The sequence below is a fragment of the Ceratotherium simum genome, chromosome 12, assembly GCF_057802395.1.
Source record: "Ceratotherium simum simum isolate JZ-2026a chromosome 12, ASM5780239v1, whole genome shotgun sequence".
Classification (NCBI taxonomy): Eukaryota; Metazoa; Chordata; class Mammalia; order Perissodactyla; family Rhinocerotidae; genus Ceratotherium; species Ceratotherium simum.
Genome location: NC_141911.1, coordinates 10,018,853 through 10,046,537, shown reverse-complemented (window position 1 = coordinate 10,046,537; position 27,685 = coordinate 10,018,853). Strand labels below are relative to the sequence as shown.

The 27,685-nt window shown below is 37.4% G+C and overlaps 1 protein-coding gene across 4 annotated transcripts in view; it reads right to left on the bottom strand.

Annotated features, from left to right (window-relative positions):
• The window catches only part of MSRA (methionine sulfoxide reductase A), a 392,963-nt gene that overhangs the window by 191,823 nt on the left and 173,455 nt on the right, over positions 1-27,685 (bottom strand). For all 4 annotated transcript variants that reach the window (XM_087437390.1, XM_087437388.1, XM_087437391.1 and 1 more), the window contains one exon: positions 2,948-3,067. In XM_087437390.1, the coding sequence (XP_087293516.1) occupies positions 2,948-3,067 (120 nt within the window). The remainder of the gene's footprint in view (positions 1-2,947; positions 3,068-27,685) is intronic.

Sequence of the window (27,685 nt, the reverse complement as noted above, 5' to 3'; positions counted from 1 at the left end):
TCCTTAGTAATCATTAAAAAGCACACCAATACATTAAAAAGCACAGTTAAGGAACAGACATGAAAGAGCATGTGTGACTTGGTGAAGGGAAGTGTGAACAGATGAATGGAGAGTCACTGGGACACGATGACAGCTGGGTGACTTACACCCTGTTCAATGGCACACACTGAGCTGAGAACTAACAAGGTTGGGATTCCTGCTACAGATGACCTTGGGTAAGTTACTTTTCCTCTCTGAGCCTCAACACTCTCTCTGCAAAAGACAGAAACCGAGACACTTCATGGGACTGTTTGGAACATTAGATGGAAAAAAAGCAAAGATGCAAAAAGTGCTTCTTCCTCTGTTTGGCACATAGTAGGCAGTCAACGAAGAGGAATTATCGTGTCATTGTGAAGGTGAGGAGCTGCATAGGAACGAGTCTGAGCAAACAAGCAATCACGATATTCTAATTGATTATTACCATGTTGCTCGTGGAGAATAACAGTATAAGCAGCAGATATCTGCAGGTTTTCTTAGCAACATTTTCTCTTAGGCTATTAAGTCATGTCTGCAATTACAGGAAGGAATCTACTCATTTCCATTCCTGAGGCTTAAGAGGACACACCTGGGCAATCTCCAGGGTTCATCTGACTCTATTTATAGCTCTGCATCAGCATTTGTTTAATTTTGAAATGGAAGCAAAAAAAAAAAAAAAAGGATTAATCATTAAAGTATTTGTTTGATATTCCGCATTCTCAACTCCAATCAGAATATATCAATTCTTCTCTAGAGGCGAGAAAAACAAGAATATGTATATTTTTATAATATTTTCATTGTTGCACAGCTCAAATTTCATTCCAAAATCAGAAGTCATATTACAGCAAACAAATCCATATGCTCATTATTGAACAAACCCATACTCCAACTCCTCCCCCACCTTCATTCACCGGGCCCTGAGAACAGAGAGGGCTCTCCACAAATGACACCAATTCAAACCTTTATTTTAAAAAGATAAAACTGTTTATGCATTTTTAAATTCCAACATTGTCAATACAGTACATTATGTATCTGGATAAACCCTCCCAATTAAGAACTCTTAAGATGGTGAATAAACTATTCTTTTAAAAAATGTGTTTTACAGTGTGGAGATTCCTAAAAAATTCAAACTAGAACTATCATATGATCTAGCAATCTCTCTTCTGGTTATATATCCAAAGGAAATGAAATCAGCATCTTGAAGACATATCTGTGTTCCCAGCTTCACTGCAGCACTACTCATAACAGCCAAGATATGGAAACAACCTAAGTGTCCGTCAGCGGAGGAATGGATAAAGAAGACGTGGTATACGTATACAATAGAATATTATTCAGTCTTAAAAATAAAGGAAATCCTGCCATTTCCAACAATATGGATGAACCTGGAGGACACTATTGTAAGTGAAATAAGCCAGACACAGAAAAAAAAAAACTGCATGATCTCACTTACATGTGAATCTAAAAAAATCGAACTCAAGAAGCAGAGAGTAGAATGGTGGTTACCAGGGGCAGGAGCAGCAGGAAATGGGGAGATGTTGGCCAAAGGGTACAAACTTTCAGTTATGTAGGATGATATATTCTAGAGATCTAATGTACACCATGGTGGCATAGTTAATAATACTGCATTGTATACTTGAAATTTGCTGAGAGAGTAGATCAAAGGTACTTACCACACTAAAAAAAGTCTGTGAGGAGATGAATATGTTAATTAGCTTGACTAGAGTAATCATTTCACTATGTATATCAAAACATCATGTTGTACCCCTTAAATATATACCACTTTTAAGAAATTAAAAAAAAATTTTAAGAGAAAAAAAATGTGTTTTAAATGCTACCTGAGCTGGTGGAAAAGTAAAGGAAATCTGTGAAGGCCAGAAACAAAAAACAAATCCAGAGATTTATCTAGTATTCGACCTAGAATTTGCCATGGGGGTATCTGCCTATTCTGCTCAGCAAATCTTTTTTTCCATAAAGAGCCAGATCATAAATATTTCAGGTTTTTCAGGCCATATAGTCTCTGTCGCATCCACTCAACTCTGCCATTGTGGCATGAAAGCATTCATAGATACTATATAAACACACGGGCATAGCTGTGTTTCAATAAAACTTCATTTATATAAATAGGCAGTGGGCAGGATTTGGCGTGCGAGCCATAGTTTTCCAATCTCTTCATTATAGCCTGGCTTTTAATATTTTTCCCTTAAGAAAACATGTCTGATATATGACACATATGTCCCACGTAGTAGACTGTTGCAGTAATGGTACGAATTTCTTCACACCTCCCTGCACACCTGCCTTTGGGGACTCTCTCCCACATTGACTCCAGGCTAGATGATGTGACTTGCTTTGGCCAACGGGACGATAGAAAATGTGCACAACAGAGACTTGAAAAGTGCTAGCAGAATGAGGCTTGTCCTCTCTTGCTACTCCTGGTATCTCTGCATTCACCACCACGTGATTTAGCCCAGGCCACACATGGTCCATCAACCCCAATATCCCAGCCAACAGCAAGTGTTAATCAACAGCCAGCACCAATTGCCAGACATATAAGTGAAGCCAACTAGCCCCCAGGTAAACCACCAGTTGACTGGAATCACATGAGTGAGCCCAGACAAGACCAGCAGAAGAACCGCCAAGCTGAGCCCGGCCTAAGCTGCTGACCCACAGAATCATAAGCTAGTAAACAACTGTTTTAGTGATTAAGTTTTGGGGTGATTGTTCTGCAGTGAAAGCTAAATGATATATTACACAGGAAGTTTATTATCTTCCAAAAATATAAAGTGAGAGGCCAACAAGTATATTTATAGAAACGAGAAAGAGAAGACTAAGGAAACACAAAAAAATGTATTTCTATTTTAAAGATCCTGTCACCTGCCAGCAGGGACAGGCCCTTCCTTGTTTCTAGTAATATGATGGAACAAATTCTTCCTACCTGTGCAGACTTCTTTGTAAGTAGGATTGGGAGTGTAGCCTCCTGCAAAGCCAACTTGAGTTGAATAGACTCCTTTCAGGGTCCAGAATTTCCTTTCAGCTCCCCAGAAACAACCCATTCCTAAAGAACACACAAGATACTGATTAGTCCTTTATCAAAAATGAGGTGGTCATTGCATATTAGAAGCTCTGTTACACTAGAAAAGAGAAGTTGTTCCTGTCATCTGGCAATCAAAAATGACTAAGATTTTACCTTTTAAAGAGAGTTTCTAACATTTAAAAATAATTTTATTTAAGGTTATTTGCATAGAATGCCTCTTTGTCTTAGTTGTACAAAAACATAGAAAGCCTCAAATTTTAACAGAGTTAGTAAAGCTACACCTTTCAAAAAAAAATAGTAAAAAGATAACTGCATTTGATGAATGATTTCCACACTCAAATCATTATGGGTTCTTCAAAACATAATAACTTGTATTAATAGTCAAAATCTATTTAGTGATCAGCATCTTGGTCATGCTTTGAAAAGAAATTCTAACAAAGAAAGGTAACACTCAATTACTGATTGAAATGGGAAAACTTCCCAAAATCAATACAGACACAGTATTTGATTAACAATTTCTCGTGTCCAGTTTTTAAAAATTTTAAGTCATCAGAAATTTTCATGTGATAAATCACTGATCACCAATAAGAACATTTTTCTGAGTTCTATTACTGAATAACGAATGAGGAAAGAGAGAGAAGGGAGAAGGCAGGGAAGGAGGAAACAATGACAAACAAACATAAAAATAGCATTCCTTTCAACTAGCAAACATTGTACTCATACCAGTAGTTACTGAATTGAACATATGATGAAAACTAATACCCATCTCTCGAGAATGCACATACTTACATCGAAAATGTTGCAATACATGTCCCTGGCTCCAAATAAAGAACCCTCATTTCCTACCATGAGTTTCTCAACTGTGCACAACTGCGATTCTGTGGTCAATTTCTAAATGTAAACGAGATTCAGCCTCACTCAAGTTTTATATGCCTTTATTAAGTCACATATAATTAAGATCTTGGGTAGTAAAACACTTGGAAAATTAATATATGCTTCCTACTTCTACAATCACTAGATTTGTTAGGTTCGATGACAGAGCTGAAAGGAAAATCAGATGGAAGTTTACCGAAATTCTTGACACTTGTTAATATTCTCCCTCAAAAATTCAGAGTGACAGGGCCGGCCCCGTGGCTTAGCGGTTAAGTGCGTCTGCTCCGCTGCTGGCAGCCCGGGTTCGGATCCTGGGCGCGCACCGACGCACCGCTTCTCCGGCCATGCTGAGGCCGCATCCCACATACAGCAACTAGAAGGATGTGCAGCTATGACATACAGCTATCTACTGGGGCTTTGGAGGAAAAAAAATAAATAAATAAAATTAAAAAAAAAAAATTCAGAGCAACAATAACCAAAAAACAATGTGCATAATGTTATACTTGCACAAAAATATATTTGCTCAAATGCACTAACCAAAAACAGGTTAACAGTTAAAAAATATAATAGAGTCAAATGATGAAATTTAATGCAGTAAAAAAATTACTGTTGTGATAACAATGCAACATGGAAATATGTATACGATTATATCATAATTACCTAAAGCTACATTTAAAAGGAAACAACACAATTATAGGCATGTTTTTATTACAACTATGAAAAAATATTCATACCAAAATAGACTAGAAGGAAATATACAAAGTTATAACCATGATTTGTATTACAGTGGTAAGAATATAGAAACATTTTTTTATTTTTCAAGTTTTTCTGTAATAGATTCATATTACTTTAAAATGAAAAATACATACATTTTTAAAAGGAAAGCAAAAAAGTAAAAGAAAAACATAAGCATATGCATTGTTTGAGTTACACACTGCTAGATACATTTTTCCTGTTTACAAGTCAATTGTTTGCTGCTAGTGAATACAACGAAATATCTACCAAGTATTTATACAAATTGAATATCCTCAAGTCTCTGGAACAAGGATTCACTATTAATTTTACTTCACTGCATTCCTTGGATAAGGGAATTATATTAGTCAAGGTTCTCTAGAGAAACAGAACCAATAGGATATACATAGATATATAGAGAGAGATTTATTATGAAGAATTGGCTTCTGCATTTATGGAGACTTGAGAAGTCCCATGACCTACAGTCTGCAAGCTGGAGACCCAGGAAAGCCAGTACTATAACTTCAGTCCAAACTCAAAGGCCTGAGAACCAGGGGAGCCAGTGATGTTAAGTCCCAGCCCAAATCCAAAGGCCTCATAACCAGGAGCACCCATGTCCAAGAACAGAAGATGGATGTCCCAGCTCAGAGAAAGTGAATTCACCCTTCCTCCGCCATTTTGTTCTATCCAGGCCCTCAATGGATTGGATGGTGCCCACCCATATTGGTGAAGGAGATCTTCTTTACTCAGTCTACTGATTCAAATGCTAACCTCTTCTGGAAATGCTCTCACAGATAACATCACAGGAATGATGACAGGGAATCTCTGGAGAAGGATAGGTAAAAAGCGAGCTGGGCAGCAGTACTGAACATAATGGGCCACAAAGGCACCATGAGTTGTGCAGAGTGCCACACTGAAGGCACTCTAGCCCCTGAAGTTCAGCAGTCTGCGGGGCTTGTTGAATAAAATGTTCCTGTATCACACAATGACTAACAGTGTTCTACACACAAGGTACATGATGGGCTATTTTAGCGGTCAGCCTACCCTGACCATTGTCTACAGCCCCATACAGATGGCCCCAGACTCCATATCCTCTATATCTTCACTATATCCTCATGGTATAGATTTATAAAACTTAAAACGATCTTGGCCAAACCAAATAAAATATTTCCTGCAAGTAGAGAGATATTTAATCCCCTTTTGTTGTTTCATAGGGATCAATAAAAGACCTCTGCTAGAGGGAGGAAGACCCAGCTCCAGCTGGGCAAAGGCCTCAGATGGGCATGTGTGGCTGAAATAATGCCTCAGGAATGTGGTCTATAATCAGTGTCAAAATTTCTGGAGAAGTACTTAACCTAGGACAGGAGTTGTTGTAAGAATAAAACTTCTCTTGAAGCAATCAGATGTTTTATCTAGTGCTTTCAGTATAACCTACACATTCTATTATTTGGTTTTGAGAGAGAGAGTGTGTGTTTAAACAAAGAAAATAGGTTTATTTATAGCAGAATTTCTCAGAACTTGCAATAGTCTACTAAACAATATGAATATCATCAAAGAAGATATAGTATGCACTATTTTCTTTAAAATATTTTATATTTTAAACTTCTATTATAAAGTAAAACACAGAAAAACCACACAAAACAAATGCATAACTCAATGCATTATTATTAGGTGAACATCCTTGTAACCACCACCCAGGTCAGGATATAGAACTTTGGCACCCACCCCAGAAATCCCTCCTTGTATCACACCCCAATCACTATGCCCTTCCTCCCCCCAAAAGTAACCACTATTTGACTTTTATAGTAATCACTTCCTTATGTTTCTTTAAATTTTTATCACTCAGGGTGTCCATCCTGATACTATAGTTTGGTCTTGATCATTTTTTAATATTTGATTTATCTTTACGATCTTTTAATCAACAAGTTCCCTCTCCATTTTTTTCCTTTTAATTTATCCATTGAAGAAAACATGGGCCACTTGACCTGCAGAGTTTCCCACAACGTGGATTTTGCCAACTGCATTCTCATGGTGCAGTTCAACTTGTTCCTCTATCCTCAGTATTTCCTGCAAATTTGCAGCTGGATCCCAAGGCTTGATCAGACTCAGATTTCAAGCTTTGGCAAATCTACAGGTGGTACCATGTTCTTTTTAAAAAAATTGCTTCTAGGTTTATTGAGATACAATCGACATATGACACTGTGTAAGTTTAAGGCATATGATGTGATGATTTGACACAGATATTTATTGTGAAATGATTACAACAATAAGGTTAGTTAACACATCCATCACCTCACATAACTACAATTTCTTTTTGTAGTGAGAACATTTAAGATCTACTCTCTTAGCAACTTTCAAGTTCAAAGTACAATATTATTAACTACAGTCCCCATGCTGAATATTAGATTCCCCCAGAACTTATTCATCTTATAATTGGAAGTTTGTACCCTTTAACCAACATCTCCCCATCTCCCCCACCTGCCAGCCCCTGGCAACCACCATTCTACTTTTTATATCTGAGTTTGGCTTTTTTTAAGTTCCAATATAAGTCAGATCATTCAGTATTTGTCTTCCTCTACCTGACTCATTTCACTTAGCATAATGCCCTCAAGGTCAATCCATGTTGTCACAAATGGAAGGACTTCCTTCTTTTATATGGCTGAATAATAGTCTCACACACACACACATACCACATCTTTAACCATTCATGTGTTGATGGACATTTAGGTTGTTTCCACATCTTGGCTTATTGTGAATAACGCTGGAATGAACATAGGGGTGCAGATATCCCTTCAAGATAGTGATTTCATTTCCTTCAGATATAAACCTAGAAGTGGGATTGCTGGATCATATGGTGGTTCTATTTTTAATTTTTGAGGAACATCCATACTGTTTTACCAGAGTGGCTGCACCAATTTACATTCCCACCAACAGTGCACTAGGGTTGCCTTTTCTCCACATCCTCACCAACACTTATTACCTTTTGTCTTTTTGGTAATAGCCATTTAACAGATGTGACGTGATATCTCATTGTGGTTTTGATTTGCATTTTCCTGATGATTATGATGTTGAGCATCTTTTCACGTGCCTGTTAGCCACATCTTCTTTGGAAAAATGTCTATTCAGGTCCTCTGCCTGTTTTTAATCAGATTATTTGTTTTTTCGGTATTCAGTTGTATGAGTTTGTAATATATTTTGGATATTAACTGCTTATCTGTTATATGGTTTGCGAATATTTTCTCCATTCCATCATCTCTTCATTCTGTTGATTGTGTCTGTTGCTGTGCAGAAGCGTTTTAGTTTGATATAATCCCCCTTGTTTATTTTTGCTTTTTTTGCTTGTGCTTTTGGTGTTATGTCCAAAGTATTTGCCAAGACCAATGTCAACAAGCTTTTTCTCTATGTTTTCTTCTAGGAGTTTCATGGTTTCAAGTCTTATATTCATGTTTTCAATCCATTTCTAGTTAATTTTTATGAGCAGTATAAGATAGGGGTCCAGTTTCATTCTCTTGCATGTGAATATCCATTTTTCTCAGCGTCATTTATTTAAAAGACTATCTTTTCCACATTGAGTATTCTTGACTCCATTGTCAGTTATTAATTGACCACATATGTGTGGGTTTATTTCTGGGCTCTCTATTCTATTCCATTGATCTATGTGCCTGTTTTTATGGCAGTACCATACTGTTTTGATTACTATAGCTTTGTCATATAATTTGAAATCAGCAAGTGTGATGCTTCCAGCTTTGTTTTTCTTTCTCAAAATTGCTTTGGCTATTTGGAGTCTTTTGTAGTTACATAGAAACTTTAGGATTGCTTTTTCTATTTTTGTGAAAAAAGACACTGGAATTTTGATATTGGGTTTGATATGGGATTGCACTGAATCTATAGATGGCTTTGGGTAGTATGGACATTTTAACAACATTAATTCTTCTAATCCATGAACATGGGCGATCTTTCCACTTCTTTGTGTCTTCTTCAATTTCTTTCAGTATCTTACAGTTTTCAGTGTACAGATTTTTCACTTCCTTAGGTAAATTTATTCCTAAGTATTTTATTGTTTTTGATGCTATTGTGAGGGGGATTGTTTTCTTTATTCATCTTTCAGATATTTCATTGTTAGTGTATGCAAATGCAACTGATTTTCATATGTTGATTTTGTATCTTCCAACTTTACTGAAATCATTGATTAGTTCTAACAGTTTTTGGTGAAGTCTTTAGGGTTTTGTATATATGAGATCATGTCATCTGCAAACAGACACAATTTTCCTTTTTCTTTTCTGATAGGATGCCCTTTATTTCTTTTTCTTGCCTAATCACTCTGGCCAAGACTCCCAGTACTATGTTGAATAGGAGCATTGAGAGCAGGCACCCTTATCATGTTTCCAATCTGAGCAGAAAAGCTTTCAGATTTTCACCATTAAGTATGACATTAGCTGTGGGTCTGTCTGTGGGCCTTTATGTTGAGGTAGTTCCTTCTATACCTTCCCAAATTTGTTGAGCACTTTTATCTTGAAAGGGTGTTGAATTTTAGCAAACGCTTTTTCGGTATCTATTGAGAGAGTCATATGATTTTTATCCTTCATTCTATTAATGTGATGTATCACGTTTATTGATTTGCATATGTTGACCCATCCTTGCATCCTAGGGATAAATCCCACTTGATCGTGGTATACAATCCTTTTAAAGTGCAGTCAAATTTGGTTTGCTAATATTTTTTGAGAATTTTTGCATCTATACTCTTCATGGATACTGGCCTGTAGTTTTCTTTTCCTGTAGCATCCTTATCTGGTTTTGGTATCAGGGTAATACTGGCCTTATAAAGTGAGTTTGGGAGTGTTTTCTCCTCTTCAATTTTTTGGATGAGTTTGAGAAAGACTAGCATTAATTCTTCTTTAAATGTTTGGTAGAATTCACCAGTGAAGCCCTCTGATCCTGGGCTTTTCTTTGTTGCGAGGTTTTTGATTATGCCTCAATCTCCTTAGTTGATTTGTTCAGATTTTCTATTTCCTCATGATTGAGTCTTGGTAAGCTGTATAATTCTAGGAATTTACCCATTTCTTCCTGCTTATCCAATTTGTTGGCATATAATTTTTCATAGTAGTCTCTTAAGATCCTTTGTACTTCTGTAGTATCAGCTGAAATGTCTCCTTTTTTGTTTATAGTTTTGTTTTTGAGCCCTCTGTCTTTTTTGTTTTCTGGTTAGTCTAGTGAAAGGTTTATTATCTTTTCAAAAAACCAACTCTTAGTTTCATTGATTTTTTTCTATTGTCTTTCTAGTCTTTATTTCATTTATTTTTGCTCCAATCTTTATTATTTTCTTCCTTCTGCTAACTTTGGGCTTGATTTGTCCTTCTTTCTCTAAATCCTTGAGGTGTAAAGTTATGTCTTTTATTTGAAATCTTTCTTTTTCCTTAATGTAGACATTTATTGCTATCAACTTCCCTCTTAGAATTGTTTTTGCTGCGTCCTATAAGTTTTGGTATTTGTGTTTTCATTTTCCTATGTCTCAAAATACTTTTTGATTTCCCTTTTGATTTCTTCTTCAGCACAGGAGTGTGTAGTTTAATTTCTTATTTTTGAATTTTTCAGTTTTCCTTCTGTTATTTATTTCGACTTTCCTACTATTGTGTTTGGAAAAGATATTAGATATGATTTCAATTTTCTTAAATTTGTTATGGCTTGCTTTGTGGCTCAACATATGATCTATCTTGGAGAATGCTCCACGTGTGCTTGTGAAGAATGTGTATTCCGGTGCTGGTGAACGGAATGCTCTGTAAACGTCTGTCACATACATTTGGTTTATAGCACTATTCAGGTCCACTGTTTCCTTATTAATTTTCTGTCTGGATGATCTATCCAATGTTAAAAGAGGGGTATTGAAGTCTCCTACTATTATTGTATTGCTGTATATTTCCCCTTTCAGTTCTGTTAATATTTGGTTCAAGTCTTTAGGTGCTGCAATGTTGGGTACATATGTATTTATAATTGTTATATCCTCTTGAAGAATTAATCCCTTTATCACTATGTAGTGAACTTCTTTGTCTCTTGTGACCAATTCTGAATGAAAGTCTATTTTATCTGATATAAGTATAGCCACTCCTCCTATCTTTTGGTTACCATTACATGGAATATCTTTTTCTATCCCTTCACTTTCTACCTATGCTTACTTAAAGCTAAAGTAAGTCTCTTGTAGACAGTATTGCTGGATCTTGTTTTTTTTTGTTTTGTTTTGTTTTTATCCATTCAGCCAATTTGTGTCTTTTGAAAGGAAAATTTAGTTCATTTATGTTTAAAGTAATTATTGAATGGTAAGGACTTACCACTGCCATTTTGTTCATTGTTTTCTGGGGTTTTTTTAGTTCCTTTATTCCTTTCCCTCTCTTACTGTCTTCCTTTGTAATTTGTTTTTTGTAGTGGTATGCTTTAATACCCTTCTCTTTATCTTTTGTGTAACTACTATAGGTTTTTTCTTTGTGGTTACAACGAGGCTTACATGAAACATCTTATAGATATAATACTCTATTTTAAGCTGATAATACTTACCTTCAATCACATACAAAAATTCTACACCTTTACTTCTCCTCTCACATTTTATGCTATTGACATCATATTTTACATCTTTTGATATTGTACATCTGTTAATAAATTATTGTAGCTATAGTTTTTTAATATCATTGTTTTTTAACTTTTATACTAGAGTTAAAGTGATTTACACACCTTCATTATAGTATTAGAGTATTCTGCATTTGACTGTATGTTTACCTTTACCAGTCAGTTTTATACTTTTATATGCTCTCATGTTATTACTTAGCATCCTTTCATTTCAACTTGAAGAACTCCCTTTAGCATTTCTTGTAAGGCAGGTCTAGTGGTAATGAACTCCCTTAGCTTTTGTTTGTCTGAGAATGTCTTTATCTCTTCTTCATTTCTGAAGGACAGTTTTGCTTGATATAGTATTCTTGGTTGGGAATTTTTTCTTTCAGCACTTTGAATATACCATCCCACTGCCTACTGGACTGCAAGGTTTCTGCAGAGAAATCCACTGATAGTCTAATGGGGGTTCCCTTGTATATGACAAGTCATTTTTCTCTTGCTGTTTTCACAATCTTCTCCTTGTCTTTGACTTTTAACATTTTGATTATAATGTGTCTCAAAATAACCTTCTTTGGGGTCCTTTGAGCTTTCTGCACTTTGATGTCCATATTTTTCCCAAGATTTGGGAAGTTTTCAGCTATTGTTTCTTTAAATAATCTTTCTGCCCCTTTCTCTGTCTAGTCTCCTTCTGGGACTCCCATGATAAGAATGATCATTCACTTGAGGGTGTCCCATAATTCACATAGGTTTTCTTCACTCTTTTTCACTCTTTTTTTCTTTTTCTTCCTCTAACTGGCTAATTTCAAGTGATTTGTCTTTGAGTTTGATGATTCTTTCTTCTGAATAAACAAATCTGTTGTTGAAGCTCTGTATTGAATTTTCCAGTTCTATCATTATATTCTTCAGCTCCACAATATCTGTTTGGCTCTTTTTTATGGTTTTACTACTTTACTAAACTTCTTATTTTGTTAATGCACTGTTATCCTAATTTCATTTAGTTGTCTCTCTGGGTCTCTTGCATTTTGTTCAATTTCTTGAAGATGATTACTTTGAATTCTTTGTCAGGCAAATTGTAGATCTCTACTTCTTTGTGGTTGGAGCTTTATTAGTTTCCTTTGTTGGTGTCATATTTGCCTGATTCTTCATGATCCATGTAGGCTTATGTTGGTGTCTGTGCACTTGAAGAAGAAAAAAAAACTTCTTTCAGTCTTTATAGGCTAGTTTCTATATTCTTTGATCAGGAAGCACATAATCTCTAGTCTCTCCTTTTGTGATGTTAGCATCCATTGATGCTCAATGCTTAGATGTGCTAATTCCTTGAGAGTTGCAAAATGGTGATCTTCTAATTCTAGCACTTCTTTTTCATTTATTAGTTGAAATTTCTTTATAATGAAAAGTTTTCCCTCAACTACTATTTTGTTAGTGGTGTAATTCACAAAAAAAGGGAAGATAAATGTTTGATTATGTAAATTTACTTAGCTGTCCTCAAGATGATAAACTTGCCAACTCCAACGTTGACCAGTTAGTTTTTGAAATATCATTATAAACTCATTTATTTAAACTTATTTGATATGTTTCACCCTTTCGATTTCTCTTCTCATCTAAGCTCCACTTGTCATACATTTGGCCAGGGAGAGCTTCTTCAAATTGTCTCCTGAGTCCCTTTGAAATATCCTCCATAGTCTCTTATTGCTTCCTTGCTATCTGGTATAAAAGGATGTTCCAGGTTCATCTTACATATTTCCTACCCCATATCTGGAATCAGCCACTTCTCCAAGAAGCCTTGTTTCTTTAAATGAGAAAAGGCATTTCAAGACCATAATCTGGGTACTAGTGATACTTTTTGCAGAGTGTCCAACCATGGGACACCAAGAGACTATGTCACTGAAATTGCCCATCCCCATCAAAATCTAAGTCCTGTCAGACCCACCAAATCATAATGTCAAAGGAATGCAGCAAAAATGCATCATAAGATAGAAATTGTACATCTAGAATCATACATGAGAAGGCATAAGCAAGCCACCTGAATAGGTAGCCAGACTCCCACAGCATCCACCAGGCTTGCACCAGCACCCTTGCACCAACACCACTCCCTCAGTTCACACCTATGGCTACAAGGGGATTCTGTACAACCAGCTGAAGGACAAGAAAAAGGCCAGATTTTTGGTGTATGGATGGTTGGCTTATTATGTACAGATAAAGGCCAAAAATGCACAGCAGCCACACTGTGGTCTCTCTCAGAAGTGGCCATAAAAGATAGTGGCAAAGAAAAATCCTCCCAAGTGGTGACCTTCAAGCAGTGCACCAGTTATCTACTTCATGTGGGAAAAAAAAAGCAGCCCAAGTTTAGAACACATGTGAATTCACAGGCAGTAGCAAATGGCTTGGCTGACTAGTGAGAATCCAAAAACAAAAAGACTTAATAATCAAGAAAAAGGAAATCTGAGGTAGAAGCATGTAGACGGACATATGGGAGTGGGTATGCAGTATGAAAATATTTGTATCAAATGTTTAATGCCGGCCAGAGGGCATCCACCATGAAACAGGCACTAAACAACAAAGCTGACAAAATGACCTGGCCAGTGGACAACAGTCAGCGTATTTCATTGGCCACCCAGTACTTGCACGATGGGCACAGAAACAAAGTGGCCACAGTAGCAGAGATGGAGGCCACACATGGGCACAATAGTAGACTCCCACTTACCAAGTCTTATCCACTACCGCCACCACCAAATGTCCAAACTGCCAGCAAGAGAGATGGTCTCAAAGTGCCTTATATAGCACCGTTTCTCAAGGTGACCAACCAACCACTAGGTGGCAAGGGGGAAACGCTGGGCTCCTTCCATGCTGAAAGTGCCAATGGTTCATTCTCATGGTAACAGACACATATTCCAAGTATGGGTTTCACTCTCCTGCCTTCAGAATCTCAGCCAGCCTCTGTCCCATATAACATCACGCCAGACCAGGGAGCCCAGTTTACAGCACAGAAGATGCAGCAATGGATTCATGACTACAGTTTCCACCTATCTTACTATATACCACACCATCCTAATAAAGCATTGGAACAGCCCAGAGGCACAGCTGCAGCACCAGTTCAGAGGAAATACTCTGTGAAGATGGGGTGCTATCTTTCAGAACACTGAATATGCACCGAATCAAAGATGCCCAAGATATTAGGGCACCATGTCCCCAAAAGAAGAATATATGTATTAGGAAGACAAGGGGTGGTAAGAGGATTGGCTCCACTTACCATCATTCCCAATGACCCACTGGGGGACTTTATGCTTCCTGTCCCCACAACTCTTGGCTCTTCAGAGTTAGAGGTCCTGGTCCCCAAAAAGGTACACTTTCATCAGGGGACACAGCAACATTCCATTGAACTATATGCTGCATCTGTTACCCAGGCACTCTGGGCTCCTTGTGTCCAGGGACAAGCAGGCAAAAAGAGCTTGCCAGGCAGAACTGACCCACAAGCAGTGTAGGAGATGTCTGTTGGGCCACAACCTTGCAAACAACTGGTGTTAGAAGTTATATAAATATTTGCCGATCAGATGGGTTTAAAAATTGTATCTCATTGTGATCTTAACATATACTTGGATAATTACCAGTAACGCCTATTGTCATGTTTTAAATTTTAATTGCGGTTAATATTCTCTATATTTTCCTTTATAATTTATGCTTTTTGTGTATCATGTATAAGAACTCCTTCCATACCTTAAAGTTATATAGATAATATCCTATATTTTCAGAAGTTTTAAAGTTTTGATCTTCATTTTAGGTTGCTAATCCATTTGGAAATAATTTTTGCGTAGGGTATGAAGCAGGGATTCAATTAAATTTTTCTATATAGATAACCAAGTATCCAAAATAAATTATTATTTATTAAATAATTCATTCTTCCCCACTTATCCCTAATGACATCTCTATCACATATTATGAGTGGTCCTGTTTCTGGGCTCTCTATTATGTTCCATTCATTTCTCTGTTTATGCACCAATGAAATACTGTTCTTCATTCATTTATTCAGCAAATATTTATTCATTGCCCATTATGTGCAAAGAAGTGCTCTAGGTACTTGGGATACATGAGTGAACAAAAATATTACCCTCTTATAGTGCTTACACTCTGGTGGTGAAAGACAGATAATAAACACTAAAAATAATAGATAAATAGATGGTGTAGCAAGTTAGAAGATGCAAGGAGCTATTTGAAAAAGAAGGAAAAGTAGAGCAGGGTCAGAGTGATCAGAAGTGCTGGGGTGGTTACATTGTTAAATAAGATGTTCAGGGTAGGCCCCAAAGAGATGGTGATTTCAAACAGACTTGAAGGCAGTGAGGTGGTCACCCATTCAGACACCTGGGGTACAGTGTGTGCTAGGCAGAGGAAACAGCCACTACAAAGGCATCAAGAACATGCCTGCTATGTTTAAGGGGCAGGAAAGAAGCCAGTGTGGCTTGAGTGGAGGGAGCAAGGGGAAGTAGTGGGACACAGATCAGGTAAGCCAGATGGTAGAGGGCCTTAGGGGCTACTGTAAGGACTCTGGATTTTATTCTGAGTGAAATGGATAGCCACTGTTGAGTTTTGAGCAGCAGAGGGGATGACATAACTTATTGTTTTACAAGGATCACTCTGGCTGTCCTCTGCTAGAATAGACTGGAGTGGACCAAGCACCAAAGTAAGGAATGGTTAGGAAACTATTGCTGTAATCCAAGTGAGAGACAATGGTGGTGTAGACCAGGTGGTAGCAGAGGAAGTCAGGAGTCATGATCAGATTTTGGATATATTTTGAAGATAGAGCTAAAATAATTACCTGACAGATTGGAAGCAGGGTTTGAGAGAAAGAGCGAGTCAAGGGTGATTCTAAGATTATTGGCTTGAGTGGAGAACAGTGTGGGTGGAGCAGGTTTGTAGGGAAAGATCAGGTGTTGTAATCACTCTGGTTTTAATGAGTCATAGTATCTAGTAGAGCAAGTCATCTTCTACTTCTTCAAAGTTTTCTTTGCTATTCCTGGTCCATTACTATTCCAAATTTAGTTTAGTATCAGCTTCTCAAGTTTCATAAAATTCTCTGTTAAGATTTCAATTAGAATTACATTGAACTTATAGATTAATTTGAAAATATTTTGTCACTTCATAACATTGAGCCTTTCCATCAATGAACATAACACAACTGTCCATTTAGTCAAGTCTTCTTGGATGTCCTTCAATAGCATGTTATCATTTTCTCCATAAAGGTCTTACACATTTTTATTACATATAGTTCCATGTATCCTATGATTTGTGTTGCTGCTATAAAAATTATTTTTTATTTCACTTTTTTATTTCACATAGCTGGGATATAAAAATACCATTGATTTTAGTATGCTTTCCATATACTCAGAAAATTTAGCAAATTCTCTTATTAGTTCTAACGGTTTGTCTCCACGTTCTCTTTGATTTCCTATACAGAGAATCATTTTGTACAAATCACAGTTTTATATCTTCCTGTCCAATTATTATTCTCCTTCCTTTATCTCATTTTATTGCACTGGCTAGGACCTCCTGCACAATGCTAAATAAGAAGGGTGATGGCGGGAATCCTTGTCTCATCCCAACGTTAGTGAGAATACTCCAGTACGGATGAAGTTTGCTGTAAGTTTTTGATAGATACCCTTTTTCAGGTTAGGAAAGTTTACTTCCATTCCTAGTTTGTAATGAACTTTTTATCATGCATGAGTTTTGAGTTTTAACAATTCTTGCATTCTTTTGAGAGGATCATATGATTGCTCTCCTTTAATCTTTTAAAGTAGTATATTACATTTATAGATTTTTCCGAACCATCCTTCAATAAACTTTACCTACTCATAATGCATTTTAATATTGAAGAATTACTTTTGCTAACATTTTATTTTAAATTTTTTCATTGATGTTCATAAGGATGATTTGTCATAATTTTATTTCCTTGTACTATCTTGTCCAGAATTAGATTCAAGGTTATATCAGCCTCATAAAATGGATGGGTTAACTTTTCTTTTTCTTTTTCCCTCCTATGTAATGTTGTATTAGAAAAGGATTATTTGTTCCTTGAAGTTAGAATAAAACTCGCTGAGCCACCTGGACCCTGTGTCTTTGGAGAGGAGAAGGGAGGGACTGGGGAGACGTTAACTGTTTCATTGTTATTTGTTTACTCATTTTCCTATTTCTATTTCTGTTTTTAGAGGTTTTCACCACATAACAAACCTTGGCTTTCATTGATCCTCTTCTTTTGTTTTCTGTTTCTGCTCTTTCTTTACCATTATCTTATTGTGCAGTTTACTTTTAGTCTGTTCCTTTTGTACCTTCTTGATATGAATTCAGATGGTCCTGGACTTACGATGGTTCCAACTAAGATTTTTCAACTTTATGATGGTGTGAAAGTGGTACACATTCAGTAGAAACTGTACTTCTTATTTTGACTTTTCATCTTTTCTGGACTAGCGATAAGCAGTAGGATTCTCTCTCATGATGCTGGTTAGAGGCAGTGAACTGCAGCTCCCAGTCAGCCCCGCAATCAGAAGGGTAAAAAACCGATGTACTTACAACCATTCTGTAGCCAGACAACCATTCTGTTTGTCACTTTCACTACAGTATTCAATAAATTAAGTGAGATATTCAACAATTTATTATAAAATAGGCTTTGCGGTAGATGATTTTGCCCAACTGTGGGCTAATGTAAGTGTTCCAAGTGCATTTAAGGTAGGGTAGGCTAAGCTACAATGTTACAGTAGGTGTATTAAATGCATTTTCGAATTGATATTTTCAATTTACAACGGGCTTATAGGGATGTAACCCCATCGTAAGTCGAGGAAGATCTGTACTTAGCTTATTTATTTTCAAATGTTCTTGTTTTCTGATAAATGTATTTAAGGCTACAAATTTACCTCTAAGTTTTACTTTAGATACATCCCACATATTTACATAAGTAGTATTTTCCTTGTCATTCTTTTCTAAATATATTATAATTTCCATGTTATTTCCTTTTTAACCCATGAATTATTTAAGGGTGTACATTTTAGTTTTCAAACATATGGCCTGTTTTTTATAGTCTTTTCATTTTGATGCAATTTTATTGCATTGAGCTTAGAGAATGTAGCCTTGATTATGTTTTTTGCATTGAGCTTAGAGAATGTAGTCTTGATTATGTTTTTTGAAATCTGTTGAGGCTTATTTTGTGACCTACTACAAGAAACAGGTGAACCTTGCAGTCCTGGAGCATAAGAGGTATCTTTTACAGAATATAACTAAATGGCTCTTTAAAGAATACTTTATCCCAGGGTGATACTGACGTCAGCGGTCTGTAGACTGGCCTTTGGAAGTCATGGAGTCAATGAATTTACCTGTTCCCACCACCACCACTCTAGAACTTCTGAAAGACATCTAAATTCAGGAGAAATAAAGTTTTGAATTGAAGGAAAAAAAGATTCAAACTTACATCATAAATTAAGCACCTAAGAGATTTAAAGAACATATCAAAATTACAACTGTGCCCTTGTATTAGATTTACATTTTTGGTATGATCATTAAAAACTGTTACTTGATAAGAATTTTTCAAAAGTCCTGCTGGATTTTTTTTTTAATTTAAAATTACTTTTAGATTCCCGCAGTTTTTTTTTTAATTTTTTGTTTATTGCAGTAACATTGGTTTATAACATTGTATAAATTTCAGGTGTACATCATTATACTTCTATTTCTACAACAGATTACATCACGTTCACCACCCAAATACTAATTACAACCCATCACAACACACATGTGCTGAATTATCCCTTTCGCCCTCCTCCCTCCTCCCTTCCCCTCTGGTAACCACCAATCCAATCTCTGTCTCTATGTGTTTGTTTATTGTTGTTATTATCTACTACTTAATGAAGGAAATCATACGGTATTTGGAAATCATACGGTATTTGACCTTCTCCCTCTGACTTATTTCACTTTGCATAATACCCTCAATGTCCATCCATGTTGTCACAAATGGCTGGATTTCATCATTTCTTAGGGCTGAGTAGTATTCCATTGGGTATATGTACCAGATCTTCTTTATCCATTAGTCCCTTGATGGGCACTTAGATTGGTTCCAAGTCTTGGCTATTGTAAATAACACTGCAATGAACACAGGGGTGCATGGATCTTTACGCATTGGTGTTTTCAAGTGTTTTCAAGTTCTTTGGATAAATATCCAACAGTGGACTAGCTGGATCATATGGTAGTTCTATCCTTGATTTTTTGAGGAATCTCCATACTGTTTTCCATAGTGGCTGCACCAGTTTGCACTCCCACCAGCAGTGTATGAGAGTTCCCTTCTCTCCACATCCTCTCCAACACACGTTGTTTCCTGTCTTGTTAATTATAGCCATTCTGACAGGCATGAGGTGATATCTCATTGTAGTTTTGATTTGCATTTCCCTGATAGTTAATGATTTTGAACATCTTTTCATGTGTCTGTTGGCCATCTGTATATCTTCTTTGGAGAAATGTCTGTTCAGGTCTTTTGCCCATTTTTTAATTGCATCGTTAGTTTTTTTGTTGTTGAGATGCATGAGTTCTTTATATATTTTGGAGATTAAGCCCTTATCAGATGTATGGTTTGCAAATATCTTCTCCCAATTGTTAGGTTGTCTTTTCGTTTTGTTGATGGTTTCCTTTGCTGTGCAGAAGCATTTTAGTTTGATGTAGTCCCATTTGTTTATTTTTTCTGTTGTTTCTCTTGACCAGACAGACATGGTGCTTGAAAACATGTTGCTGAGACCAATGTCGAAGAGCGTACTGCTTATGTTTTCTTCTAGAAGTTTCAGAGTTTCAGGTCTTACATTCAAGTCTTTAATCCATTTTGAGTTAATTTTTGCATATGGTGTAAGGCAAGGGTCTACTTTCATTTTTTTGCATGTGGCTATCCAGTTTTTCCAACACCATTTGTTGAAGAGACTTTCTTTTCTCCATTGTATGTTCTTGGCTCCTTTGTCAAAGATTAGCTGTCCATAGATGTGTGGGTTTATTTCTGGGCTTTCGATTCTATTCCATTGATCTGTGTGTCTGTTTTTGTGCCAGTACCATGCTGTTTTGGTTACTATAGCCTTGTCGTATATTTTGAAATCAGGGAGTGTGATACCTCCAGCTTTGTTCTTTTTTCTCAGGATTCCTTTACCTATTCAGGGTCTTTTGTTGTTCCATATAAATTTTAGGGTTCTTTGTTCTATTTCTGTGAAAAATGTTGTTGGAACTTTGATAGGGATTGCATTGAATCTATAGATTGCTTTAGGAAGTATGGACATCTTAACGATGTTAATTCTTCCAATCCAAGAGCACGGAATATCTTTCCATTTCTTTGTATCTTCTTCAATTACTTTCAGCAATGTTTTATAGTTTTTGGTGTACAGATCTTTCACCTCTTTGGTTAAGTTTATTCCTAGGTATTTTATTCTTTTTGTTGCAATTGTAAATGTGATGGTATTCTTAATTTCTCTTTCTGGTACTTTGTTGTTAGTATATAGAAATGCAACTGATTTTTGTATGTTGATTTTGTATCCTGCAAATTTACCATATTCGTTTATTACTTCTAAAAGTTTTCTGGTGGATTCTTTAGGGTTTTCTACATATAAAATCATGTCATCTGCAAATAGTGACAGTTTCACTTCTTCCTTTCCAATTTGGATCCCATTTCTTTCTTTTTCTTCCCTGATTGCTCTGGCTAGGACTTCCAGTACTATGTTAAATAGGAGTGGTGACAGTGGGCATCCTCGTCTCGTTCCTGTTCTTAGAGGGATAGCTTTCAGTTTTTCACCATTAAGGATGATATTAGCTGTGGGTTTGTCATATATGGCCTTTATTATGTTGAGGTGCTTTCCTTCTATACCCATTTTATTCAGAGTTTTTATCATAAATGGATGCTGTATCTTGTCAAATGCTTTCTCTGTATCTATTGAGATGATCATGTGATTTTTATTCTTCATTTTATTAATGTGGTTTATCACGTTGATTGATTGGCCAATGTTGAACCATCCCTGCATACCTGGAATAAATCCCACTTGATCATGGTGTATAATCTTTTTAATGTATTGTTGTATGCGATTTGCTAGTATTTTTTCGAGGATTTTTGCATCGATGTTCATCAGTGATATTGGCCTGTAATTTTCTTTTTTTCTGTTGTCCTTGTCTGGTTTTGGTATCAGGATAATGTCAGCTTCGTAGAATGAGTTAGGGAGCTTCCCCCCCTCCTCAATTTTTTGGAAGCATTTGAGAAGGATAGGTATTAAGTCTTCTTTGAATGTTTGGTAGAATTCACCAGGGAAGCCATCTGGTCCTGGACTTTTATTTTGGGGGAGGTTTGTGATTACTGTTTCGATCTCCTTACTGGTGATTGGTCTATTCAAATTCTCTACTTCTTCTTGATCCAGTTTTGGAAGGTTGTATGATTCTAAGAATTTATCCATTTCTTCCAGATTGTTGAATCGGTTGGCATACAGCTTTTCATAGTATTCTCTTATAATCTTTTGTATTTCTGAGGTGTCTGTTGTAATTTCTCCTCTTTCATTTCTGATTTTACTTATTTGTGCCTTCTCTCTTTTTTTCTTGGTGAGTCTAGCTAAAGGTTTGTCAATTTTGTTGATCTTTTCAAAGAACCAGCTCTTGGTTTTATTAATTTTTTTTTTTTTTTTTTTTTGGTCTCCTTTTCATTTATTTCTGCTCTGATTTTTATTATTTCCCTTCTTCTACTGATTTTGGGCTTTGTTTGTTCTCCTTTTTCCAGTTCCTTTAGGTGCATTGTTAGATTGTTTATTTGAGATTCTTCTTGTTTGTTGAGATAGGCTTGTATTGCTATAAACTTCCCTCTTAGAACCACTTTTGCTGTATCCCATAAATTCTGGCATGTTGTATTTTCATTTTCATTTGTCTCCAGGTATTTTGTAATTTCTTCTTTGATTTCTTCGTTGACCCATTCATTGTTCAGTAGCATTTTGTTTAATCTCCAGGTATTTGTGGCTTTTCTGATTTTCTTCCTATAGTTGATTTCTAGTTTCATACCGTTGTGGTCAGAAAAGATGCTTGGTATTATTTCAATCTTCTTAAATTTATGGAGACTTGTTTTGTGGCCTAACGTGTGATCAATCCTGGAGAATGTTCCATGTGCATTTGAAAAGAACATGTATTCTTCGGTTTTTGGATGGAATGCTCTGTATCTATCTACTAGGTCCATCTGTTCTAGTGTGTTATTTAAGCCCAATGTTTCCTTATTGATCTTCTGTTTGGATGATCTATCCATTAGTGTAAGTGGAGTGTTAAAGTCCCCTACTATTATTGTGTTACTGTCTATTTCTCTTTTTATGCCTGTTAATAATTGCTTTATATATTTAGGTGCACCTACATTGGGTTCGTAGATATTTACAATTGTTATATCCTCTTGTTGGATTGTTCCCTTGATCATTACATAATGCCCTTCTTTGTCTCTTTTTCCAGTTTTTGTTCTAAAGTCTATTTTGTCTGATATGAGTACTGCTACCCCAGCTTTCTTTTCATTGCCATTTGCGTGGAGTATCTTTTTCCATCCCTTCAATTTCAGTTTGTGAGTGTCTTTAGGTCTGAAGTGTGTCTCTTATATGCAGCATATATATGGGTCTTGTTGTTTTATCCAGTCAGCCACCCTATGCATTTTAATTGGAGCATTTAGTCCATTGACATTTAAAGTAGCTATTGATAAGTATGTACTTACTGCCATTTTTAAACTTTTTTTTCCCTCAGTGTTTTAGTAGTCCTTCTCTGTTCCTTTATCCTTCTATACACAATTGATGGTCTCTTTAGTTTGACCTCTGTCTGAAAGCTCTACTCTTTAACTCCCCTCCTCCCTCCTTCTATGTTTTTGATATCATATCTAACCTCTTTTTTGTGCATTCGTATCCATTACCCTCTTATCATGGAAATAGATAATTTTTCCTATTTGTGGTCTTCTCTTTTCCCCTTAAATCAGTCCCTTTAACATTTCTTGTAGCACTGGTTTCTCGGTGACAAACTCCTTTAATTTTTGCTTGTCTGGGAAATTTTTGATCTCTCCTTCCATTTTGAATGATAACCTTGCTGGGTAGAGTATTCTTGGCTGTAAGTTTTTTCCTTTTAGCACTTTAAATATATGGTGCCACTCTCTTCTAGCCTGTAAGGTTTCTGCTGAGAAGTAAGCTGATAGCCTTATGGGGTTTCCTTTGTATGTAACTTGTCTTTCTCTTGCAGCTTGTAGGATTCTCTCTTTATCTTTAATTCTGGACATTTTGATTATGATGTGTCTTGGTGTGGGCCTCTTTGGGTTTATCTTGTTTGGGGCTCTCTGTGCTTCCTGTACCTGGATGTCTGTTTCCTTCCTTAGGTTTGGGCAGTTTTCATCTATTATTTCTTGAAATAGATTCTCTGCCCCTTTGTCTTGCTCTTCTCCTTCCGGGACACCTATAACATGGATGTTAGTGCGCTTGATGTCCCAGAGGTCCCTTAAGACTGTCCTCACTCTTTTTAATTCTTTTCTCTTTTACCTGTTCAGCTTGGGTAATTTCTTCTACTCTTCCTTCCAGCTCGCAGATCCGTTCTTCTGTATCCTCTACTCTGCTTTTGAGTCTCTCTAGTGAATTTTTCATTTCCAGTATTGTATTGTATTCATTTCTGATTGGTTCTTTTTTATATCTTCCATTTCATTGTTGACATTCTCACTGGGTTCATCTATTCTTCTCCCCACATCAGTGAGCATCCTTAACAGTCTTTGTTTGAACTGTCGGGTAGGTTGCTCATTTCTGTTTCACTTAGTTTCTTTTCTGGGGTTTTGTCCTGTTCCCTTACTTGGAATGAATTCCTTTGCCTCCTCATTTTGCCTCTTTCCCTGTGCTTGTGTCTACGTATTAGGTAGGTCAGCTACATCTCCTATTCTTGGATAGGTGACCTTATATAAGTGATGCCTTAGGAGGTCTGCAGTGTGCTTCCCTCAGTTCTCAATGTTCCTGGGGTGACCCCTATGTGGGCTACGTGTGTCCTTCTGTTGTGGCCTGTTTGCTCTCCCTGTAGGCGCCCAGGGAGGCTGAGTCATGCTCCTGGCCAGCTGTTGTAATGCTCAGCTGCTTGTAGTTGTTGTGGGCCCTTCAGTCTCTTTATCAGGTGTGGGGAGCCCCAGTACAGTTGGCTGCAAGTTTTGATACCACATTTGTGTTGCAGTATTTCTTTTAAGTGAGTAGGCCCCCAGTGTGGCAGGTTGTTAGGCTCAGGGCCTTACAATTGCTATAAGCCTGCAGCCTTTAGGTCTCTCTGAGGATTTCAGCTGGGTGGGGCTGTCCTCAGGCATGGGAGCACCCAATTGTTTCAGGCTTTGGAAGGTGGAGCAAACCCCCATGTGGGTCTTTGAGAAGCAAAAGTCTTCTGCAGCTGACAAGCCCTGCTGACCACAGGTCCACACACACAGTCAACACAGTCCTGACCCGTGTGCACGCCCCATCCTCCTGAAGTGGACCCAGTCTCTCCACGGCGGGAGCCCCCCACACTCCACCACCGCCCCACACTCTCCACCCACTCCTTGTGCACGCCCTGCCCCACTGAAGTCAGCTCAGTTGCCAGGCTGCAGAGAATCCTTTCACCAATCTATGCAGGCCCACCAGTTACCTGAGGGCTTGTTGTTGGGTGGGGCCAGTCTTTAGGGTGGGCTGCCTGCCCTGGCTGAGCTGGATTAAATTGGTGCTCTAGTGGGTGGGGCAGACCTGGGCTAGCAGGCCCCAGGGTGAACTCCAATGGCGTCTGTGTCAGCATGCCCACACCAAGCCACAACAATGGCCGCCGCCAATGTCCCAGTCCCTGGAGAGGTCTCACCTCTCACCAAGATGCACTCAGGGCCTATCAGGTGAGTCTCTTTTCACCAAAGCACTGTGCACCTTTCTTTCTGGTGATTTTAAGTTGCTTTCTGAAACGGGTGAGTTTGCGCATGGGCGCTTTAAGAGCCGGTTTTAATTTCTTTGTGAACCAGCTTTTCTGGGGGTACTCCCCAATGTTTTAATAGCAGGCAAAGTCAGATATTATGCCACTCGTCTCAATTGTGCTGGGTCCACAAAATGCCCACTGTGGGGGCGCTCCCTGGCTCAGGGCCCCACTCCTCCAGGGAGGCTGCGTACCTTTGAGCTGCTCCCGGGCGGCCGTGAAGCTGGCGGCTTGTGAAGGCGGCGTTTTTTCTCTCCAGAAGGGAGGTTCTGCCTCTTCCACCTCAGTTAGGATTGTCCTTTGTTGCAGGAGTTCCTCTTATCCAGTTTTCAGTTCTGTCTCAGGGGTAATTTTTCCACAAGTAGTTGTAAATCGGCTGTGTCCGTGGGAGGAGGTGAGTTCAGAGTCTGCCTACGCCACCATCTTGACCCCTGCATTTCTAATCAAACTTTTTATCTGTCATTTCTCATGAATATTATCTGTGGCTATGGGATGTTTTTATATTTGTGGAAACTACTTTATTTTCTTTTAAGATTTATGATACTCAGCTGAAGAACTTTAAAGAAACTTCAAAATTCCATAAAGCGTTTTGCATTCACACTGCAATTTTTGACCTGATCAGTGAAGATCTGTGATTGTTGAAATGCTATTTTTCTAAAAATAAGTGAGAGGCTGACCTCTAGGACTCTGGTACTCTTGAAAGATAGTCTTATTTATCTGCCTCAGCATCCTGCACAAACCAGCTAGGGCAAGTTCTGCTCACTAGTACATTCCATGCTCTGCTCACTAGCACACTCCATTCCCTGTTAACTAGCACACCCCATTCTCCAACTCTGCCTGCTAGGGGTGTCACTGAATAACAAATCCTGAGACAACAGATGGGGTAGGAAGAGCGGTCTGTCTTGTCAGAGTGGAAACCAACGGGAGGCCAGCTTTCAATAGAACATGTGCAGTCACCACATGTTCCTTCAACATTTGATCCAAATGCTCCCTCTCTTTTAGCTCTTCTCCCCACTTTTAGACTTCACATAAAATACAGCCATGCTCGCAATCATTTCCAGGGCACCCTCCACGACTAGGATCCAGAAAGTTAGGCAGGATAGCAAGAGTGATAGGGCCATCCCACTTCTGAGACTGCAGACCTTTCTCCCCCCGCTCCTCTACTGCTTCTGACAGCTCACGGTCACAAAATCACTTTGTCTGTTTTAGCTTGCTGTAAGGTACACATTTGTACTTTCCTTTTTACACTTTTAAAATAGCCTTTTTGTATATAGTTCAAACCACATATCATCTATTTGAAAATGACTCAATCTGTAGGCCTCCCCCCTGACTATCCACCTGAGGAGGCTTTAGAAAGACACGCATTTCCAACTCCCTGTTGCGTATCTCCACCTGGAAGGTATATATCTAATACCTAATGGACCACCAAGCCAGCATCTCCTTCTGATGTCTCTATTTGTTTTAATTGCATCAGCATTCTCCTAGACCTTTAATAGGAAAGCTGGGAGTCACCGCTGTTTCTTCCCTTTCACTTGTCTCAGGCTTAACAGTTTCCTGGTGTCCAGCCCCTCAAATTCTTGCTCCTTCCCCATCATCACCACCCTAGTTCAGTAACTCACCAGTTAGTTACTGCCTCCTCAACTGTCTCCCCACCTCAGCTTGCTCCCTCACTGATGCCCATCTTTCACACTGCTTTCAGGTTGATATTCATTACATACACTTTCAAACTGCCATTTGTCTTCTTTAATACTATAAATAGGTATATGCAAGAATCTTCAAAGTAATAACACCTTTTGATCCTATGATTCTACTCCTAAGAAGAAGTTCTAAGGAAACATTTTTTAATTAACAAATACTGATTTTTCAGAAATGTTTCTAACTGTATTATTTATAATACTAAAAAATTTTGAAACAACATAAATATTCAATATTAGAGAAAGTATTTAATAAAGGATGGTCCACCCATAATTTGGGGTAGAGAATTATTACACATCCATTTTTCTAAGATTATTTAATTGCATGGAAAAATATTCAAAATATAATGTTAAAGGGAAAAAAGCAGGATATTAAACTGTATGAAGAATGTGTTCATATTTGGTTTAATGTATATATGTTGAAAAACAGACTCAAGGGGAATAAACCAAAATGTTAATAGTGGTTATTATCTCTGAGTAAGATTACAGGTGATTTCTATTTTCTTCTTTATACTCTTCAGTATTATCCAAATTTCTTCAAGAAGTATGTATTCCAACTGTCATAATCAAAAATAAGTTTTTTGAATAATGTTTATAAAAATTGATTGATAGTCTGGAAGGAAATGCAATAAAATGTTGGAATAATAGTCGCCTCTGGTTGTTTTCTGTTTTTATATATTTTCCAAATTTTCTCTAATGCACATGTGTCACTTTTATAATCAACAAAATTAAGGTAGCTGTTAAAGTTCTAATATCCATACCTTACCCTCAGTCAAACTGGAACACTCTGTCCCATTAC